Source organism: Tursiops truncatus, chromosome 10 (assembly GCF_011762595.2).
Source record: "Tursiops truncatus isolate mTurTru1 chromosome 10, mTurTru1.mat.Y, whole genome shotgun sequence".
Taxonomy (NCBI): domain Eukaryota; kingdom Metazoa; phylum Chordata; class Mammalia; order Artiodactyla; family Delphinidae; genus Tursiops; species Tursiops truncatus.
In genome coordinates this window covers 12,332,142-12,349,816 of record NC_047043.1, presented here as the reverse complement: position 1 = coordinate 12,349,816, position 17,675 = coordinate 12,332,142, and the positions used below count along the sequence as shown (strand labels likewise).

General features: G+C 41.7%; 1 protein-coding gene across 12 annotated transcripts in view; it reads right to left on the bottom strand.

Moving 5' to 3' along the window:
• The window catches only part of MYLIP (myosin regulatory light chain interacting protein), an 85,347-nt gene extending 84,960 nt beyond the window's left edge, over positions 1-387 (bottom strand). For 11 of the 12 annotated variants that reach the window (XM_073810379.1, XM_073810376.1, XM_073810377.1 and 8 more), the window contains exon 1: positions 93-387. In XM_073810379.1, coding sequence (XP_073666480.1) covers positions 93-179 — 87 coding nt within the window. In that variant the 5' untranslated portion in view covers positions 180-387. The remainder of the gene's footprint in view (positions 1-92) is intronic. The other variant, XM_033863862.2, reaches the window with a different exon arrangement.
• Between the last annotated feature and the right edge of the window lie 17,288 nt (positions 388-17,675).

The window sequence follows — 17,675 nt, the reverse complement described above, 5'->3', positions numbered from 1 at the left end:
GACCCCGGCAAGCGGCGCGTCCCGGCGCCACAGCGAGGCCCCTCGGCCTCGGGGAACCGGCCTGGACCCCGCGCCTGGCCCCTGGTCCTCACCTGGTTGAGGCAGTCCTCGCCGTTGGCTTTCGCCTCCACCTCCACCTCCATCAGCACCGCGTCCGGCCTCGTCACATAGCACAGCATGGCTGGGGCCGCCGCTGCCGCCACAGCCGCCTCGTCTTTGCTGTGCGCGGGGTTCAGACCCAGTTCCGGGCTCGGCGAGGCTGGCCCTCGGGAGGCTGAAGCCCTGCAGACCACTGCCCTGCAACCCGCAGCCGCCGCGCCCTCCCCGCCACCCCCTCTCCAGCCCGCCCGCCAGCTGGCTCTCCGAGTCCCGCGACGTCGCCGCACTCCAGCAGCCCGACTGCCTGCGCCGCAGCGGGGACTTCTCTGATATAGCGGCCCCGCCCCCTTCGGCTGGGGCCCCCGCCAATCACGGAGGCCCCGCCCCTCCGCCGCCGCCCGACCAGCCAATAGCAGCGGCCGTTCGGCCGCCGCCCGACCTCCCAGAGCCGGCTGAGTTCCCCCGGCCGCCGGGGAGGTGGTAGCTCGCGGGGGCTGAGCGCTGCGCAAGGAGGGAGGCCCCGGAACGCGCTTGCTACCTCTGCTCGCTGGGAGACGCTGCTCCGAGCCAGCGACCGCCCGGGGCTCCCACGTGGGCTCGCCTTTCTGTCGGACTTGAATATACAGTGATTAAACGCCTCCAAGCTACCGCCTTCAGAAAGAAGCCTTGGGTCGCTCCAGTAGCGCGTTTGGGGGGCGGGGTGGTGGTCGTCGTGGTGAAAGCAGATAGCAAAGAGTGCAACCCCAAAGCCTGAAAAGAAAATGATGATTTCCCTGGGGTTTGCCTCAGTGGGCTGTAGGAAGGCGGAATTTTTGTTCTTTAGTTTAGACCTCGTCATTGAGAAAACAAAATATGAGTATAAAAGTTTTTGCTGTCGTTCAATAAGCCAGGGAGCTTGACCTAGTGCTTTCTCTATGAAACCTCTCCAAAGGCTTCTATTTACCCGTTGTGCAGAATCAAAACCCCGTACGGGCACTAAGGCCCTCTCTCAGGTTGTCCGGCCTATCTCACGTCTTAGCTCATTTTTCATTAAACATTAATGGAGCACCTGCTCCAATGCCAGTCCCTTCTCTCAGGCAACCAGGTGTTATCCCCACCTTCAGAGTAACGGACTTATCTCTGAATCTCAATAGAAAGTATTAATAATTGAAGGTCTACAAGTCTTCCCTCATTTACCACTTGTTTCTCTTAGTCAACGCGTTACTCAGCCTACCTCTGGTTTCTTTATAGGAGAAGCCAGAGATGTGGGTTTCAGCTTTGGACCGATGAAAACTGACTTCATCTCTCTGCAGCTCAGTGTTTCAGCAGTCAGATGGAGACCACAATCTCTGCCCCGCCTTTCCCCAGCATTGCTGTGAAGAGCAGCAGAGATAATGTTCATAAAAGCACTTGAGGGCTTCCCTGGTGGCGCTGTGGTTGAGAGTCCGCCTGCCGATGCAGGGGACACGGGTTCGTGCCCCGGTCCGGGAAGATCCCATATGCCGCGGAGAGGCTGGGCCCGTGAGCCATGGCCACTGAGCCTGCGCGTCCGGAGCCTGTGCTCCGCAACGGGAGAGGCCACAACAGTGAGAGGCCCGCGTACCGCAAACAAAACAAAACAAACAAAAAGCACTTGAATGACCCGGTACATGATACATATAAGGAAACCTGTAACGTCAGCTCTGTCACTGCCTGCCTATGACTTCTGTCCTTATCCCTTTCCTGAAGTTCCAATTATCTCTGTCCTGGTTGTCTTCATTTCTGAAGAAGTAAGAAGGGTATCAGAGCAGAAGACTACTGGTTAGGCTCCTCCAATAGTCTTTCACTAAAGCCGACTCTGGCTAAAACGAAACCAAGTCCTGACCACCAGTGTTGCAGACGGGCATGCGCACTCACATCTTTCTTTGTGTCTTTTAAGAATACACCTCATGATATGGCGCTGCTGAAACAGTCCCGTCTTGTATCAGCTCTTGTTCCTCATTCACTTAATTTCAGTTTACTGATCTGGTAAATTTATCTGGGAGATAACATTTGGATAATTGTTATCTAATCTATGCTTAATCTCTAGAAATTTTAGATCCGGGAGAAGAGGTGAGGGGCAAGATGGAGGCCAAGTGTATTGGTTAACATTTTTGTTTATTGAGCGACTAAGCTGGCTAAACCAACGACGACTAACCAAAAGTTGGCTAATTTAAGCAAAAGGGAATTTGGTACACAAATTTGGGGAGCTCACAGAATCAGTAGGGACTAGGCATGAATGAATGGAAAGGGAGACATATTGATTGGCCAAGAACAAAAATCAAAAAACAAAACAACCAAACACCAGATATTTGGGATTTTACCAGGGATATTTCTTAATACAAACCCAGATTATGCTTTGGCTATGGGATGGTTGGTAAAGATTCCAGTTGGTTTTGAAATTGAATCACCAGATAAGACTTTAGAGGAGAAGGATTTCTTAAAACAAAACAATGCTAAAAATAGGAAAAAACGGCACTTGGGGAGGGGACAGAAATCATCATGACCAAGAAGAAAAGGAATACTGGCTTCTCTTAGCATATACAGGAAATGGGAGACCCTAATCTACCTCTCTCTTCCTTGTCTTTCTCTTTCTTTCCTAATTTTTTTCCTTGAGTAGAGAGATGGAGAGACAGGTTAGTCAGGAATGAGAAGGCTGAATTTGCTGGTTACTGGGTGAGAAAGCAGAATTATGTTCAAAGACCCGGTTCGGGAATAGAAAGCCCACAGTAGAATTGCTTCCTAGAGGATCCCACCGTCTGGTAATGCTAGGAAACGCCTGGAGCCAGTTTCAAGCCTCAGCTGGGTCTAACTCCAAAATAAGCCTGCACACCCAGGCCTGGGGGTGGTAACTATATTGGATTGAGCTGCGACTCACAGTTCCAGATTAGCCAGAGAGGTGCTACATGTTACTTGTGTCTGCTATCTTACACTCTCGATTAGCTATCATCTTTTAAAGATAGCATTAAAATTAACCAGCAAAGTAAAAGGATCAGTTGCGTGAAGGTAGATTTTAAAAATAGAAACCATAGTTTAAGTGGCTGTTCAAAGACACCCAGACTCCACACTTTTACTCTCTCATATATGAGGGCTCAAGACTGAGCACCAGATAATATTTGTAGGATAAGATGTGGTGGTCATCTGGCTGCAAACGAAGTCTGATCTGGCTGGCTGGATACCTCTCCACGTGCATTCCTCTCTAAATGCTGCACACACCACTGCAGAAATCCTGTGCTGGGTCAAAGGAAAGGCCCTTCTCCCTCTTCACCTCTTGAACGTTCATTTGTAAGAGCATAGAGGGAACAACAGTTAGTGACTGCCTAAAAAACTGTCCCTTGGCTTTCACACATTGTTCAAGCTAATTATTCTATCAGCAATGCTTCATCAGGCACAAGTGTGCTACACTGTGTGGAGTGAGCTGAAATCTCATTTGAAATGTTAGACTTGTGAAATTCAGGAGTAGTTTAATTTGCTGTTGGCCTACCATCAAAGCAGAGCATCTCATTTCCAAAACTGGCTGTCTGAAGAGTCAAAGAAGGAATGGAGAGAGAATAGGCAATGCCCGTGTTACAAACTCTGGAACATATTAAATAGCATTGTCTTAATTAGCAGGCAGTTGAAATGGTTTTTTTCCTAGTTGTGAGAGTTATGGTAATCTACTTAGAAAAGATTGAAAAGTACAAGGGAAAAAACGAAGTAGGTGTATTTTATCAGGCATTTCCAGTTAGTACTGATGTTTTACTTTTGTACTTTGCATGCAATGTGCTCTAAATTTTGATTGTGATATAATCAAATACTGCACATGAACTTCTGGAGAAATATCAAGAGAGCAAGAGACACTTGCTGTGGGAGTTCTGAATCTAAACCTAGTGTTACGAATATTAGGAAAATCATAAACAGAAAGAACAACCTCCATGAAAAAATTCCAACTATTACTGTTTCTCAGCTTTCTTCTTCTTTTTTTTTTAAATTTTCTGAAATATTACTGTTTTCTCTGTTTTCCTTCTTACTCCTAGTATGCCCTGATATGTCACACTTTATGACATGTTTACTTCTTTGGCATGTATCATTTAGTTGAGAGATGCTCAGATCTGGGAAATAATTTCCAATTTGGCAGGTTTTGTGTAACAACAAAACTATTTTGTGTAATACTTTAATACCTGTCTTCTATTTATGGAGATGATCAATGATCAGGCAGTTGCTTCTCAGGTCTGGTGATATGCAAGTGTTATTCCACCCACAACAAGGTGTACAATCATTCTGATCTTGAATGAGGTTGGGTAGATAGATGCTAGGGATGCAGCTGGGAGCCATGGAACAGAGGACAGACCCAGTGTGCACGAGGTTCAACCTCACAAACCTGTCCTAATTGGTAGGTGTTCTAACCAGTTGCTCTGTAATGACACCCCCCTTCCCTGCCCCTCACACCATGTCTGAGCAAACCTTTCTGTAAAAAAGGGGTTAGCATGATCTATTGTGTGTGTGCGGGGGTGACACAGAACTTAGTGGGTGTGGCCACTCTCAAAATCAGTGGCTCATGAGGTAGTACCAACTTTCCAGGGATAAAACGACAACTGTTAGAAATGCTATAGAAATAGCAAAAGGACATGAAATCAGTTACATACTTTGGAAGAACCACAAGCTCTTATTAAACAAGATAATGAAAACTGAGTGATTCGGGGTGAAGCAACTTCTCACTAAGCTTCAATCACACCACCTCTCCCCAGCTCACTTACTGTGCCTGACATTTGCATACATTATAACACTTGATATGCAAATCTTACCCTTGCCTCAGTTATTCAATATTTTGTCCTGGCTGTGATTTTAGAGATCGTGATGATTTGAAAATGACTTGAAAACAAAGGTTTGCTTTCTCCCTGGCAATCTCTCGGTAGCTATAAGTACCCAGCATCCTCTGTCCATTGCTTTTTCCTCCCTCTTCTCTCCCCTGGTTCAGAATTCTTGGGAGAGGTTGGACAAGAAGCCATCTGCATCCATGGATGAGGGAAAGCAACCTTGTCTCTCCCTATGTGATTTGATGGATCTGAACCTCAGACCCTAGCCCTCCATCAGAGCCGTTTTAGCTACCAGAGCCCAGGGACACAGCAGTCATTAGGTGGGGGTTGTGGGAATTTCTCAGGTTGGCTCAAGCAAAAGATGCTTCCCTTCCTAAGGCCCAGACTTCCAGAAGAAGAGTCTGAGCACGTGCGCCCCAGTGGTTGGTGTGAATCTGGTGCCCACCAAGAGTTAGGCCTAGATGGGCACTGTGAAGCCTAGAGAGCAAACCAGGTCTTGTGCTGACCTTAGTTTTTATGTAATTACCCTTGGTTATCCCTTAATCACATGTAAAACTTGTCCAAACAGCCCAGTCCTGTCTTAGCTTTGTACAGAATATGGTGGGAATGACCTCAGGATCTCACTTGCATCTGAGTTTTAAATTATATAGAACCGGGCTTCCCTGGTAGCGCAGTGGTTGAGAGTCCACCTGCCGATGCAGGGGACACGGGTTTGTGTCCCAGTCTGGGAAGATTCCACATGCTGCAGAGCGGCTAGGCCCGTGAGCCATGGCCGCTGAGCCTGTGCGTCCAGAGCCTGTGCTCCACAATGGGAGAGGCCACAGCAGTGAGAGGCCCGCGTACTGCAAACAAAAAAACAAAAACAAATTATATAGAACCACTCTTGGGACAGTATGGAGGCAATAATAGTAATTATAAGGAGTAATTCTAGAGAAAGGTGAGAAGTCCACCTGCCTACATATATGGAATGTTTACTTCTTATTTTCCACCTTGGAGGATCTGGTTTTTAATTTTTTTCAGTGTTTTAGTTAGCTCAGGCTGCTGTAACAAAATACCATAAATTGGGTGCCTTAAGCAATAGAAATGTCTTCTTTTGCAGTTCTGGAGGCTGGAAAGCCCAAGATCAAGGTGCCAGCATAGTGAGTTTCTGGTGAGGGCTCTCTTCCTGGCTTTTAGACAGCTGCCTTCTCCCCGTATCCTCACATGGTGGAAAGACAGAGTGAAGAAGCAAGCTCTCTGGTGTCTCTTTTCATAAGGGCACTAATTCCATCAGGAGGGCCCCACCCTCATGACCTCATTTAATCCTAATTGCCTCCAAAGGTCCCACCTCTAAATACCATCATATTGAGGGTTAGGGCTTCAATGTACAAATTGGGGGTGGGGAGGGACACAATTTAGTCCATAACATTTAGGAATGCACCAATTCCATGTACTCCCACACACATTTCCCATCTTAATACATTTTCTATATAATGAATAAGTTCAAATATATATCTATTCATATTGACCTGAGGAAGGAATTATTAGTAGCTCATCAATTGAGGTTTGGTTCACATTTTCACTGAGCAACATAGTGACTTGTTACCCAGAGTAAAACTCTTTCTAGCACATGCTTACAGGAGACACTAGTGTTTACTGAGCTGAGGGTCTGCTGTGGAATTTGCTTACTACTGTGAAATTTGAACATATTCTTTTATTTATCCACACTAAAAGTAATTTAAAAATTAAAAAAAAGTAAGGACACAAACCAACAAACAAAATGCTTATAACTGATAGTTTTGACAGTACGCAGTTCATAAATTTGCTCACTGCTATTATTATTATTGTTGTTGTTATTACTCATTGATAAGCTATTATTGCTATTATTTATTTGGTCTTTAGCATTCACTCATTCATTTATTCAACAGATGAAAGATATGCTAAAAAAGTGTTAGACACTAGGGATGGAATAAATAACAAAACTTCCCGCATGAAACTTACATTCCAGGAAGGTAAATAGACCATAAACAAGATAAGCAAGTAAACTGTAAATGCTAAGCAAAAAATGACTGAGGGCAGGGGGACAGGAAGTATGGGGAGTTGGGGTGGGGTATGATTTGCAGTTTTGGATAAATTGGCCATGGAAGGCTCATGGAGAAAGTTATAGAAGCAAGACCCAAAGGATGCAGGGGATGGATAGATGGAGTCCTGTGAATGAATATCTGTGGGGAAAGCCTTCCCAGAAGGGCAAATCCCCAGTGAAAAGCTTTGGCCTTTGGGGGCAGGGTATGAGCTTGAAGGTAAGGGGGAAATTAGGCAGAGGAGTGACAGCAGAATCTGAATTATATCCATTGTTAAAAATGACTGCATTTTATTTTCTTCATATTTGAAGATAAAGTCCAAGAGAATTATATGTGTAAATAATTGACAAATTATCTCTGTTAAAAATCCTTACATTTGAACCTGGCTTTCCTTTAAAATACTGGAAGTTAAAATTCAGTATTATTTTTTCTTTTCCATCAACCCTAAACATTTTTTTTTTCATCCATTTCTCAGAATCTGGCCACCAGTGGTAAATGCAAGGAAAACAGTGTTCAGACAGCAAATCTCTTTATCTTGGGGTTGAATTTAGATGGAAAAACTTGTAATACAAAGTTCTAATTGGCTTCAGTTTAATAGAGTAGGGCAAATATACACTCATGGAAACAAGATTCTATTTGGGTTGATATCATTGTTCTTGTCATGACTAAAACCTATTTTGATTTATCATAGACAAACAGCCCAAGGCAGGTGTTGGATTTCAGCATTGTGATAGATTAAGAATAAGCAACATTCACATTTCCAGGTGCTTTGAGAATAATGAAATCCTCCCCTTCCTTTTCTAGCTCCAGTCATTAAGAGGTCTTTCTCAGATTGTAGTTGTTTCTAACCAGCTTCAAATATATATAGATTTTTAAAAAATCTCATCTAGCTGTGAAAATGCCTGCTTTAAAAACAGCAAGTCTTAGATGGTACATGAATGCAGGGTATAAAATGAGATAATATGGGCAAAAATACTTAGAAAAGAAAAAGTGATATTCAAATGTACAGTGTAAAATGGTAGTATTCCTTTAAATCGCTCACCTGTGTTCTGTGCCTTTATTATCCATTTGATGTACTGCTGTGTAAATCAGCTCTCCTAGGGGACAATTCTTGCTGGTGGATGACTGGCGGGATTTGCTGTTTCTGGTGATATATAGTAAGACCAGTTAGATCATTCCTTACTATAAATGTAAAATCATGTTTGGCCATTAGAATTTTAGTGTATGTCATGAAAAGGAAAACACATTATCAATAATTAAAACTATCCTAAGTATTTACAGTGGTGCCTTGCAATATTTATGTAATATTAATAAGACCATGTTAAACATTTTTTAAGGTTTAAAAGCCATCTTTTATTATTTAATTTTTTTTTACTTGACATAACGTTCAACTTACAGGAGAGAATAGTACAGAGAATTTCCATGCAGTTTTACACCAGAATCCTCAAATATTGATCACACTAGCTTTATCCTTCTTTCTCTTTATGTATGTAATCTTTTCCTGAACTGTTGGAGAGTAAATTGCAGACATGATGCTACCTTTAACCCTAAATACTTCAAGGATAAGAATTAATTGAAATGAATATCCACATATCCCCAAATTAGGATATTATCTTACAGAATCACATGCAATTATCATAATCAGGAAATTAACTTTGATGTGATACTATTATCTAATATCCAGACCTGATTCATATCTCACCAATTGTTCCATTAGTGTCTTTTATAGCAAAAGAAAAACTCTGGGTTATGCTTTGCATTCAGTTGTCACACTTTATCCATCTTTGATCTGGAACATTTCATCAGTCTTTGTCTTTTATGACATTGATATTTTGAAGAGTATAGATCTTGTAGAATATGCCTCAGGTTGAGAATAATCATTTTTAAAGTAAAAGCAAAGATAACACAATGTAACACACCTATTCCAAAGAAATGTAAAGGGTTTATTAAAGGCCAGACCTTCTCCTTAATGCCCCTCACACACTTTTGCAGTTTCCGAAATCAATTGTCGTCATAGATGGGGCTTTCAAACTTGAAATCTTATTTGGAGGTCATAAGGAGAGAAGGCTAAGACACTTGCCCTTAATTGCTGCGATCAAATTCCAATTAGATGGGTTGACAGTCAGCTTTGTGAGGGCTTGGCCATTCCTCACTGGACTAACCTTCATTTATTTGCAGGTTTTCCAAGCTACAAAGCCCTCACTGTATGCTTTCATCAAAAGAAATTAAACTATGAAAAGGGTTCACTGTTCACCAGTCCCTCCCTCATCGCTGGGACTATTCAGTTCCCTTGACCTTCTTACCAGTTTCAGTAACCTTCCTACCTTCCCTAATAACGAGACTCTGGTCACTTGGTGATACTGCTTCACTGCCTTGCAGCTCTCCTGCTGGTGCTCCTGTTGTCAGCTCTCCTTCCCTTTGTGTGGCAATGGAAAATGAGTGTTACAGCCACCTAAGGAGCAGGAAAAGTATGCAAGGGTCAAGTGGCACATAGCAGGCAACTCCTGTGTGGTTGGTTTATCAGATACCTCAGCCCTGTCTAACCCTTAGGTGCTCACCTTCAGGATACTCTCAGCCTCTGTCTGCATATTCCACCCCAGAGGAAGATTCTCCTGTAGGCCTCTGAGGGTGACCAGCCCCTGGGGGCTCATCATCTCCCATACCCAGCAAAAATAATAGAAGAGAAGAGCAGAGAGCAGACAGAATCTGCCAGGGTAGCGGAGCCTTTAGGATCACCCCTCCCTCCTTACTTCACTGTTGATTAAAGTTTAAGAACCATTGGGGTAATATAACTACTAACAGAATGTAAAATACACACCAAATCTATGAATGAAAATAACCTGGAAGGAAATACACAAAAATGTTGGCTGTGATTATTTTGGTTAACAGGAATTTATAAAAAGAAATTTTTTAAAAAACCACCTAATTTTCCTTATTTTAGAAATTTAAATGAGTCGCCGTTGCTTTTGCTATCTAAAAAAATAGTATGGGCTTCCCTGGTGGCGCAGTGGTTGAGAGTCCGCCTGCCGATGCAGGGGACGTGGGTTCGTGCCCCGGTCCGGGAAGATCCCACATGCCGCGGAGCGGCTGGGCCCGTGAGCCATGGCCGCTGAGCCTGCGCGTCCGGAGCCTGTGCTCCGCGAGACCACAACAGTGAAAGGCCCGTGTACCAAAAAAAAAAAAAAAAAAAAAGTATTAAAAATAGTCTTGTTGTAGTTCCTTAGCATTACTCGAAATACTATGAGGTATTTTAAACTAACCAAAGAAATAGAACTTTGATATGGAGTTCCACTATGAATAGACTGAAACTCCATTAGTTACACTTCAAAGGATAAATATTAATATTATTCTACCCACTCTGTCAATTCAAGATACTAATTAACATTCAGGTTATTTCCCCAAATAATATTTAGCAGGTATTTATACTTGGACAAGTAGGTTACTGGAAAAGTAGTAGTTCTGGTAGTCTTTAAATTCTACTAAGCCCATGTTTCTTATTTTCTAAAATACCATACATTCTACTTACCTGAAAGTCCTTTGAACCTTGTTAATTATAATAATATCACCTCATTGCCCCAGGACAAATATTATGGCAGAACCTTTTGACGGTTCTTCCAGTAACACCAACATGTAGTTTCAGATGTAAAGGAAGGAACCAATTTAACTGGAGGAACAAGCGGAATCATACTAAAGACATTTTCATACAGAAGGATGTCTTTATATATATATATATATATATATATATATATATATACACACCAAGTATATATTTTAATATGACAATGTCTGAGATACTTCCAGAGAGAAATAAAGCGATGCTTTCTCTAAAAGCTTATAAGCTAAGTTAAATGGTAAGTCATTTGTTACCAACCTCCAATGTTTCCTATTCGTTGACTGTAAGATCATTCCGTTGTAAGTCTGCCACTTTCTATGTGATCATGTGTAAATTACTCACCTTGCTTAGCCTAAGTTTCATAATCTCTGAGGAGTTTACCTGCCTGTTTGATTTTGGTGAGGACTAAATGAGATTATGCAGGGTCCTTGGCACCCAATAAGCCTACAATAATTATTGGCCATTATTACAACTCCATAGGTTTCCTCATTTGGAAAAGAAGGTGGTTGATTAGATTACGTCAAAATCGTTTTCAGAATTTCCTACTGCTACCTTAAAAGAACCTGCCTCTTATATGTTCTTCCTTAGTGGAACTTACTTGGTAAATGATTAAAAATCACTGCTGTTGAGTATATATTCTGAAACTTCATTATCAAAATTCTAATTACCAGTTATATTTCATTTTGAGTTTAATTCTACTGGTTTCCAATTTATATGATTTTCTTTCATTTTGTATTGAATATGTGAGGAAGTATTTAACTTGGGCTACATTTTGTTGTTGTTGAACTTGATTCATCATTTTATTGAACTGGCCGCATTGTCCTAAATAGCCTTTTGCCTTGGGCTCTTGGAAAGTAGGTCTATCAACACTGTCCTCTGTGGTGACCACAATTCATTCAGCATAGTCATGGCTACTAATATAATCCAAGTAGGTGGTATGATAGCTGAACGGCAGAAAAGCACTTCTAGATCATCTGTAGAGACTGTAGCATAATCTAGGTAAGTGTAGATGATCAAGTGTGGACTATAGTTCTAAGTCAGGGTTACCTCTATGTGGCCTTTTGTTTCACTACTAAAAAAATCACTAAACTGTTATGCTGGTAGTTTCATTATTATTTGGCTTAGCTAGACTTTTAACTTATAAACAAACAAAAAACAGGACCTATTAGCAAAGCAGTTTATTCCAAATGGTTTCTTTGAACTAGCAATACTGATCTTAAGATTAAATGCAGAGCTTTAAAATTATAGAATTCTTTAAATTTGTGCTGATCCTGGAATTTTCTTCTCCTATTTTGTCCTTTTGTTTCAGTAAAAGAATGGCATTCCTTTTTTAGTCTCTACCTTCCTGGTTATGACTTACTGTACATTATACGGTTTTCTAAAGGGTGAGCTGACATACAATATAAAATTATACAGGTGTGAGGAAGCGAAACATTTTATCTTTTTTTTTTTTTTTTTTTTTTTTTGCGGTACGTGGGCCTCTCACTGCTGTGGCTTCTCCCATTGCGGAGCACAGGCGCCGGACCCGCAGGCTCAGCAGCCATGGCCCACGGACCCAGCCGCTCTGCGGCATGTGGGATCTTCCCGGACCAGGGCACGCACCCATGCCCCCTGCATCGGCAGGCGGACTCTCAACCACTGTGCCACCAGGGAAGCCCCCATTTTATCTTTTTGATCTTCATATGTGGTTAAAAAAATCTACTTTCCTCTATCTTCATGAAAAAGAATCTAATAGCATGGCCTTTCCCCCTCAATCAGAAGTTATTTTCCAGGTCATCAATCCAACTTATTAATAGTTAATATTCTTCAAAACTCCTAGTTTGAATAGAATCCTCACAGATTGTTATTTTATGTCTGTGGTTTCATTATCTGGTTTCCTCCACTTCCAACCAAAGCTTTCAAAACTTTTCCTCCTCTACTCTTGAAAGTAGAAAATGGGTTGTCATCTGGGCTAATATAACCTGAGTTCTCATTGCTTAATAATGTATTCAGCAGGCTAAACCAGTCCTTTCTGAACTATTTGACAAATAGTAGGGGTATCGAAATGTTTTTGAGTTAATAAATGTTCAGCTCCCAAAGCAAGTTATATTTTAGCAAACTTATGAGTAGATATATATTAAGGGAGTCATTTTTAAAACAAACTTTTTATTTTAAAATAATTTGCAAAGATAGTCCCCGGAGGTTTCCATACACCCTTCACTTAGTTTCCCCTAATGTTAATATCTTGCATAACTGTGATACATTTGTCAAAACTAAGAACTGACATTGGAACAATACCATTAAATAAAACTACAGACATTTTTTGGATTTCACCAGTTTTTTGACAAATGCTCTTTTTCTCTTCCAGGGTCCTCTCCAAGATACCACATTACATTTAGTTGTCATGTATCCTTAGTCTCCCCTGATCTGTGACAGTTTTTCAAACGTCCTTCATTTTTCACAACCTTGACAGTTTTGAAAAGTACAGCTTGGGTATTTTGTAGAATGTCCCTCGATTTGAGTTTGAGGCAGAGTTGTAGGTGCCATTCCCGTTGCACCCTGTCAGGGTAGAAGATATTGACATGATGTATCGTTGCCCTTGGTCCCTTGGTTAAGGGAATGTATATCAGGTTAATGTAATTATCTCTAATTAAAAAAATAAAACTATCAATGCAGCCTCCAGATATAGTAAAGTAAGATATTTACAAACATGAACTTGACATATAAAAAGTATTGAATTTTAATTACAATTGCATACCACTTATTCAAATAATGATTATATATTTATCTCAGTGATATTGCCGTCTCTCCTTTAAATGAATAATTCAATTTATTACTTAAAATATCTGTGCAGTGACTGCATTGGAATGCATAGATTATTTCTGTGTTTTCTTTGCCGTATTAAAGTTAAAAAGTTCTAAAAGTGCACGCAAATCAAAATGTTAAATCACTGTGACAATAATGTTGAAGAAACATTTCAACAGTCCCCAAACTATCTTTTTTTTTTAAATTTTTAAAAAATTTTTTTTTGCATTACGCGGGCCTCTCACTATTGTGGCCTCTCCCATTGCGGAGCACAGGCTCTGGATGCACAGGCTCAGTGGCCATGGCTCACGGGCCCAGCCGCTCCGCAGCATGTGGGATCTTCCTGGACCGGGGCACCGAACCTGTGTCCCCTGCATCGGCAGGCGGACTCTCAACCACTGCGCCACCAGGGAAGCCCAACAGTCCCCAAACTATCATTCATTGATCCTAGGCTGGAAACCAGTATCAAATGGCAATGCACAATCCCGGAATTTCTGTTCCCAATAGACAATTATCTGGGGAAAATTGGGCTTTGGTAGATCACTTAGCCACCAACCGTACACTGATAAGCTGCAGCATATTAATGACAATGATATTTGTTTTTTATTGTATTTATTATAATACTATTTAAATAATGTTTATGTATTTATTATTCAAATGTGCTTATTCTTGCACCATGGGAGAGTCACTTTAATTTTGATGATTGCAAGTGTGACCTTGAGCAAGTCACTTAACCTCTCTATGCTTCAGTTTCCTCATCTACAAAATGGAAATAATTGTACAACTTGGCTAGACTATTAGGCATCTCAAACTTAACACACCCCAAAACAAAATTTCTGATTCCAACCTACTTCCACATCTGCCAACTCTGCTCCTTCCTCAGTATCCCCACCTCAATAAATGACAACCTCACCAATTGCTCAGGAGAAAAGCCCTAGAATCTAGGGCTCCTCTCTTTTACACACACCCTACATCTAATCCATCCACAAATCCTGGGCTATTACACTCATGTCCCTACTTCTGCTTTAGCCGCTCTACAGCATGTCCTCCATAAGCAGCCACAGTGATGCTTTAAAATCAAATCACTCCTCTTCTCATAACCCTCCAATGGCTTCTCGTCTCACTCAGAATAAAAGCCAGAAAACTGGTAATGGCCCACGTGATCTGGTCCCCCTCATTCTCCAGCCCATCTCCCACCTCTCCTGCTGGTTGCTCATTGCCCTGCAGCCACACTGGCCCCCTTGCTATTCCTGAATTGAACATGCTGTGCCTCAGGGCCTCTGCACCAGTTGTTCTCTCTGCTTAGAAAGCTCTGTCCCTGGGTATTGCCACGACTCACTTCCTTACCTCCTTCCGCTCTTAACTCAAAGCCTTTCATGACTACATGCCATACCTTCTTTCCTGCTTTCTTGTTCGGCATAGCACCTCTTACCATCAGGCACAGTCCATAATTTGCTTGTTTATATTTTATTGCTTGACGCCTTCCTCCTCTCCCTGTCTTCTCTCTACCCCCTCCAAATAGAATGTAAGCTTCCTGGAGCAGGTATTTTGTTTTGCTCACTGCTATATCCTCAGGTGTAGAAAAGTGCTTGGCACATAGAAGATAATAATTATGTGTGTGTTGGAGGCCCCCAAGACCACTCCCAGGTCTGGTGATTTTCTAGAAGGACTGGCAGCTGTCATCACAGAGTTGTACTCACAACTAAGACTGCTTACAGAGAAAGGCTACCTGGTACATTCAGCAAGAGAAAAGGCACAGAGGAAAGTCCAGGGAAACCAGACACAAGCTTCCCAGGGTCTTCTCCCAGTGGAGTCACATAGGACACCCTTAATTCAACCAGCAATGAGTTGTGACAGGACATACACAACGCTGTCTACCAGGAAATTTCATTAGAGACTCAGGGCCCAGGGTTTGTTTGGCAAGTTGGTCACACACATAAGCACCCTCTGCCTGGCAGGTGCCAAAATCTCAGACTCCCCAAAGCAAAGCAGGTGTGCAGCATAAACCATGTTGTTTGCATAGACAGCCCGGGAACCATGAATCATTCTTATCAGTTCTGGGACTGGTGAGAACCCTTCCCAATTCCAAATTCCCAGACGCCAGCCAAGGGCCAACCTTGTAAGCTGGCCTTTCTAAAGACAGCAGTCTCAGGCCTGCCACATTTACTCTTTCTGCACAGTATGTTACAAAATAATCTGTCACTTTTTTTTTTTTTTGCGGTACGAGGGCCTCTCACTGTTGTGGCCTCTCCCGTTGCGGAGCACAGGCTCCGGACGCGCAGGCTCAGCGGCCATGGCTCACGGGCCCAGCCGCTCCGCGGCATGTGGGATCCTCCCGGACCGGGGCACGAACCTGTGTCCCCTGCATCGGCAGGCGGACTCTCAACCACTGCGCCACCAGGGAAGCCCAATCTGTCACTTTTTAATTGACCAAAAATGGAGCACTTTTGAGCTCAAGAGCAAGATAAGATCCATTAAAGAAAATAAAGTTTCTTGTTTTGCACATTGGAATCCCACTGAATAGATTGTGAGCTTATTTATACTCATCAACACAGTTTGCATATTTTTAAAGTAGCCTGGCATGGAAAGAAGACGTGGTAAGAACCTCATGCGTTGCCTGGATTCTATGCATTTGTTTCTGAAGGGAGTGAGAAGAAGCAAGCTCTAGATGAAGCGAGTGTCTGTAAGAGGGTGTCTTGTGATAGCCTTTAGTATAATATCTTTATTTTCTTGGATTTTTGCTTTTTGAGTACTCAGTGCTTAGCAAAGTACCTAGCATAGACGAAGAGCTACATAAATATTTGTACAGTGCATAAATGATACTACTATAAATATTTAATAAAATGGTTCTATTTTATGGGCGTGTAAGTAAAATTCAGCTCCTATTTGAGATAATTTGTGACAGATGCTGAATACGACTTGAAGACTGGTTATTACAGTTACTGTGATAAAACAGGTTCAAAGATTTTTTATTGAATCTTATTTAGGTATGTTGGAATTGTAAATAAATAGTTGGCATATATCGCTTTTGTTTGTTCAAGCTAAAATGAGAAGGGGAAACGTGTGGGCACACACAAGCACGCATGCACGTGCGCACGCACACACACACACACACACACACACACCCTTAAAAACTGTCTGGAGTTGTGTAAGGTTGGGGGAAGAGAATCTCTAGTTCTCCAAATCTAGACTTGCTTACAGCAGACTTCTTAAATGTGAGACTTTCACAGTAATGGTGAGAACGTGGAGAGATTTCTTAGGACAAGAATCTCCTAAGAAACTTACGCCAAATCATTTTCCAAGTTGTAAAAACCGGTGAAAGTAAGGCTGGTTTACTGGGATCTGAAGTGAAACAGGTAGAGATTTAAGACGGGTAGAAGTTTAAATGTCTTTATAATCTTGATTTGAATATGATATCTTGTGGTTTAGGACCTTTGCCCAATAAAGCTTCTTTTTATAAATATTATATGTTTTGCCTGATAGATATTTCTAGAGCACTATGTAAGTGGAGCCTGGTAATTAGCTTTTAACATCTGATGAAAATTAGCATGGTTTTCATATATACATAGACATGCCTATATGCATACGTACATAAGTGTGTGTTTGTGTGTGTGTGTGTGTGTGTGTGTGTGTGTGTGTGTGTTTTAACTTCCCATGACTGGTTAAAAATGTTTACTTACTCCTATATTGTCAGAAAATCCAAAATTTATGACAGGAGAGAGTAAGACACTCTAGAAGGGTAACTTTAACCCTTTCTCACGCAGGCAAACTCAATCCTGATCCACAGTTTTGTTAATAATCATTCACAATATTTTAATGTTCAAGAGTAAAAAGAAGAAGAAACAGTCTTGTGAAAAATCACAATGCAAACACACAAAAATGTAACGTGCTGAAACACTTAAGAGTTTTGCATTTTTGCATAGAGTAACTATCTCCGAAATATTATTGCGGAAACTCTCCTATGCAAATATTAATTGCACAAGTCAAGGAAGATTGGAAAGTATATTTCTAGATATAAGACTTGAAAATGAAAGCTGAACAGTTTTTCTAGGCTACAGCACAGCTAGACGTTGCTAGGGTTTTAGTGCTGAGTCTGATCTTAAGAGACCCAGATATAATTTTGCACTGTGCAGACTGGGAGGCTAGGTCCAGAGATTTAAAGTCATTTGCCTAAGATCACACAACAAATTTTTGGACCAGCAGAAGAACCCTTGGCTTCCACTCCTAGAATTTTCTCCAGGATATCCTACTGCTTCCTTCAGTCTCCATGAAAAGGAATGCAGGCATTAATTATCTACTATCTATACAATAGCATAGGAGGTTCTG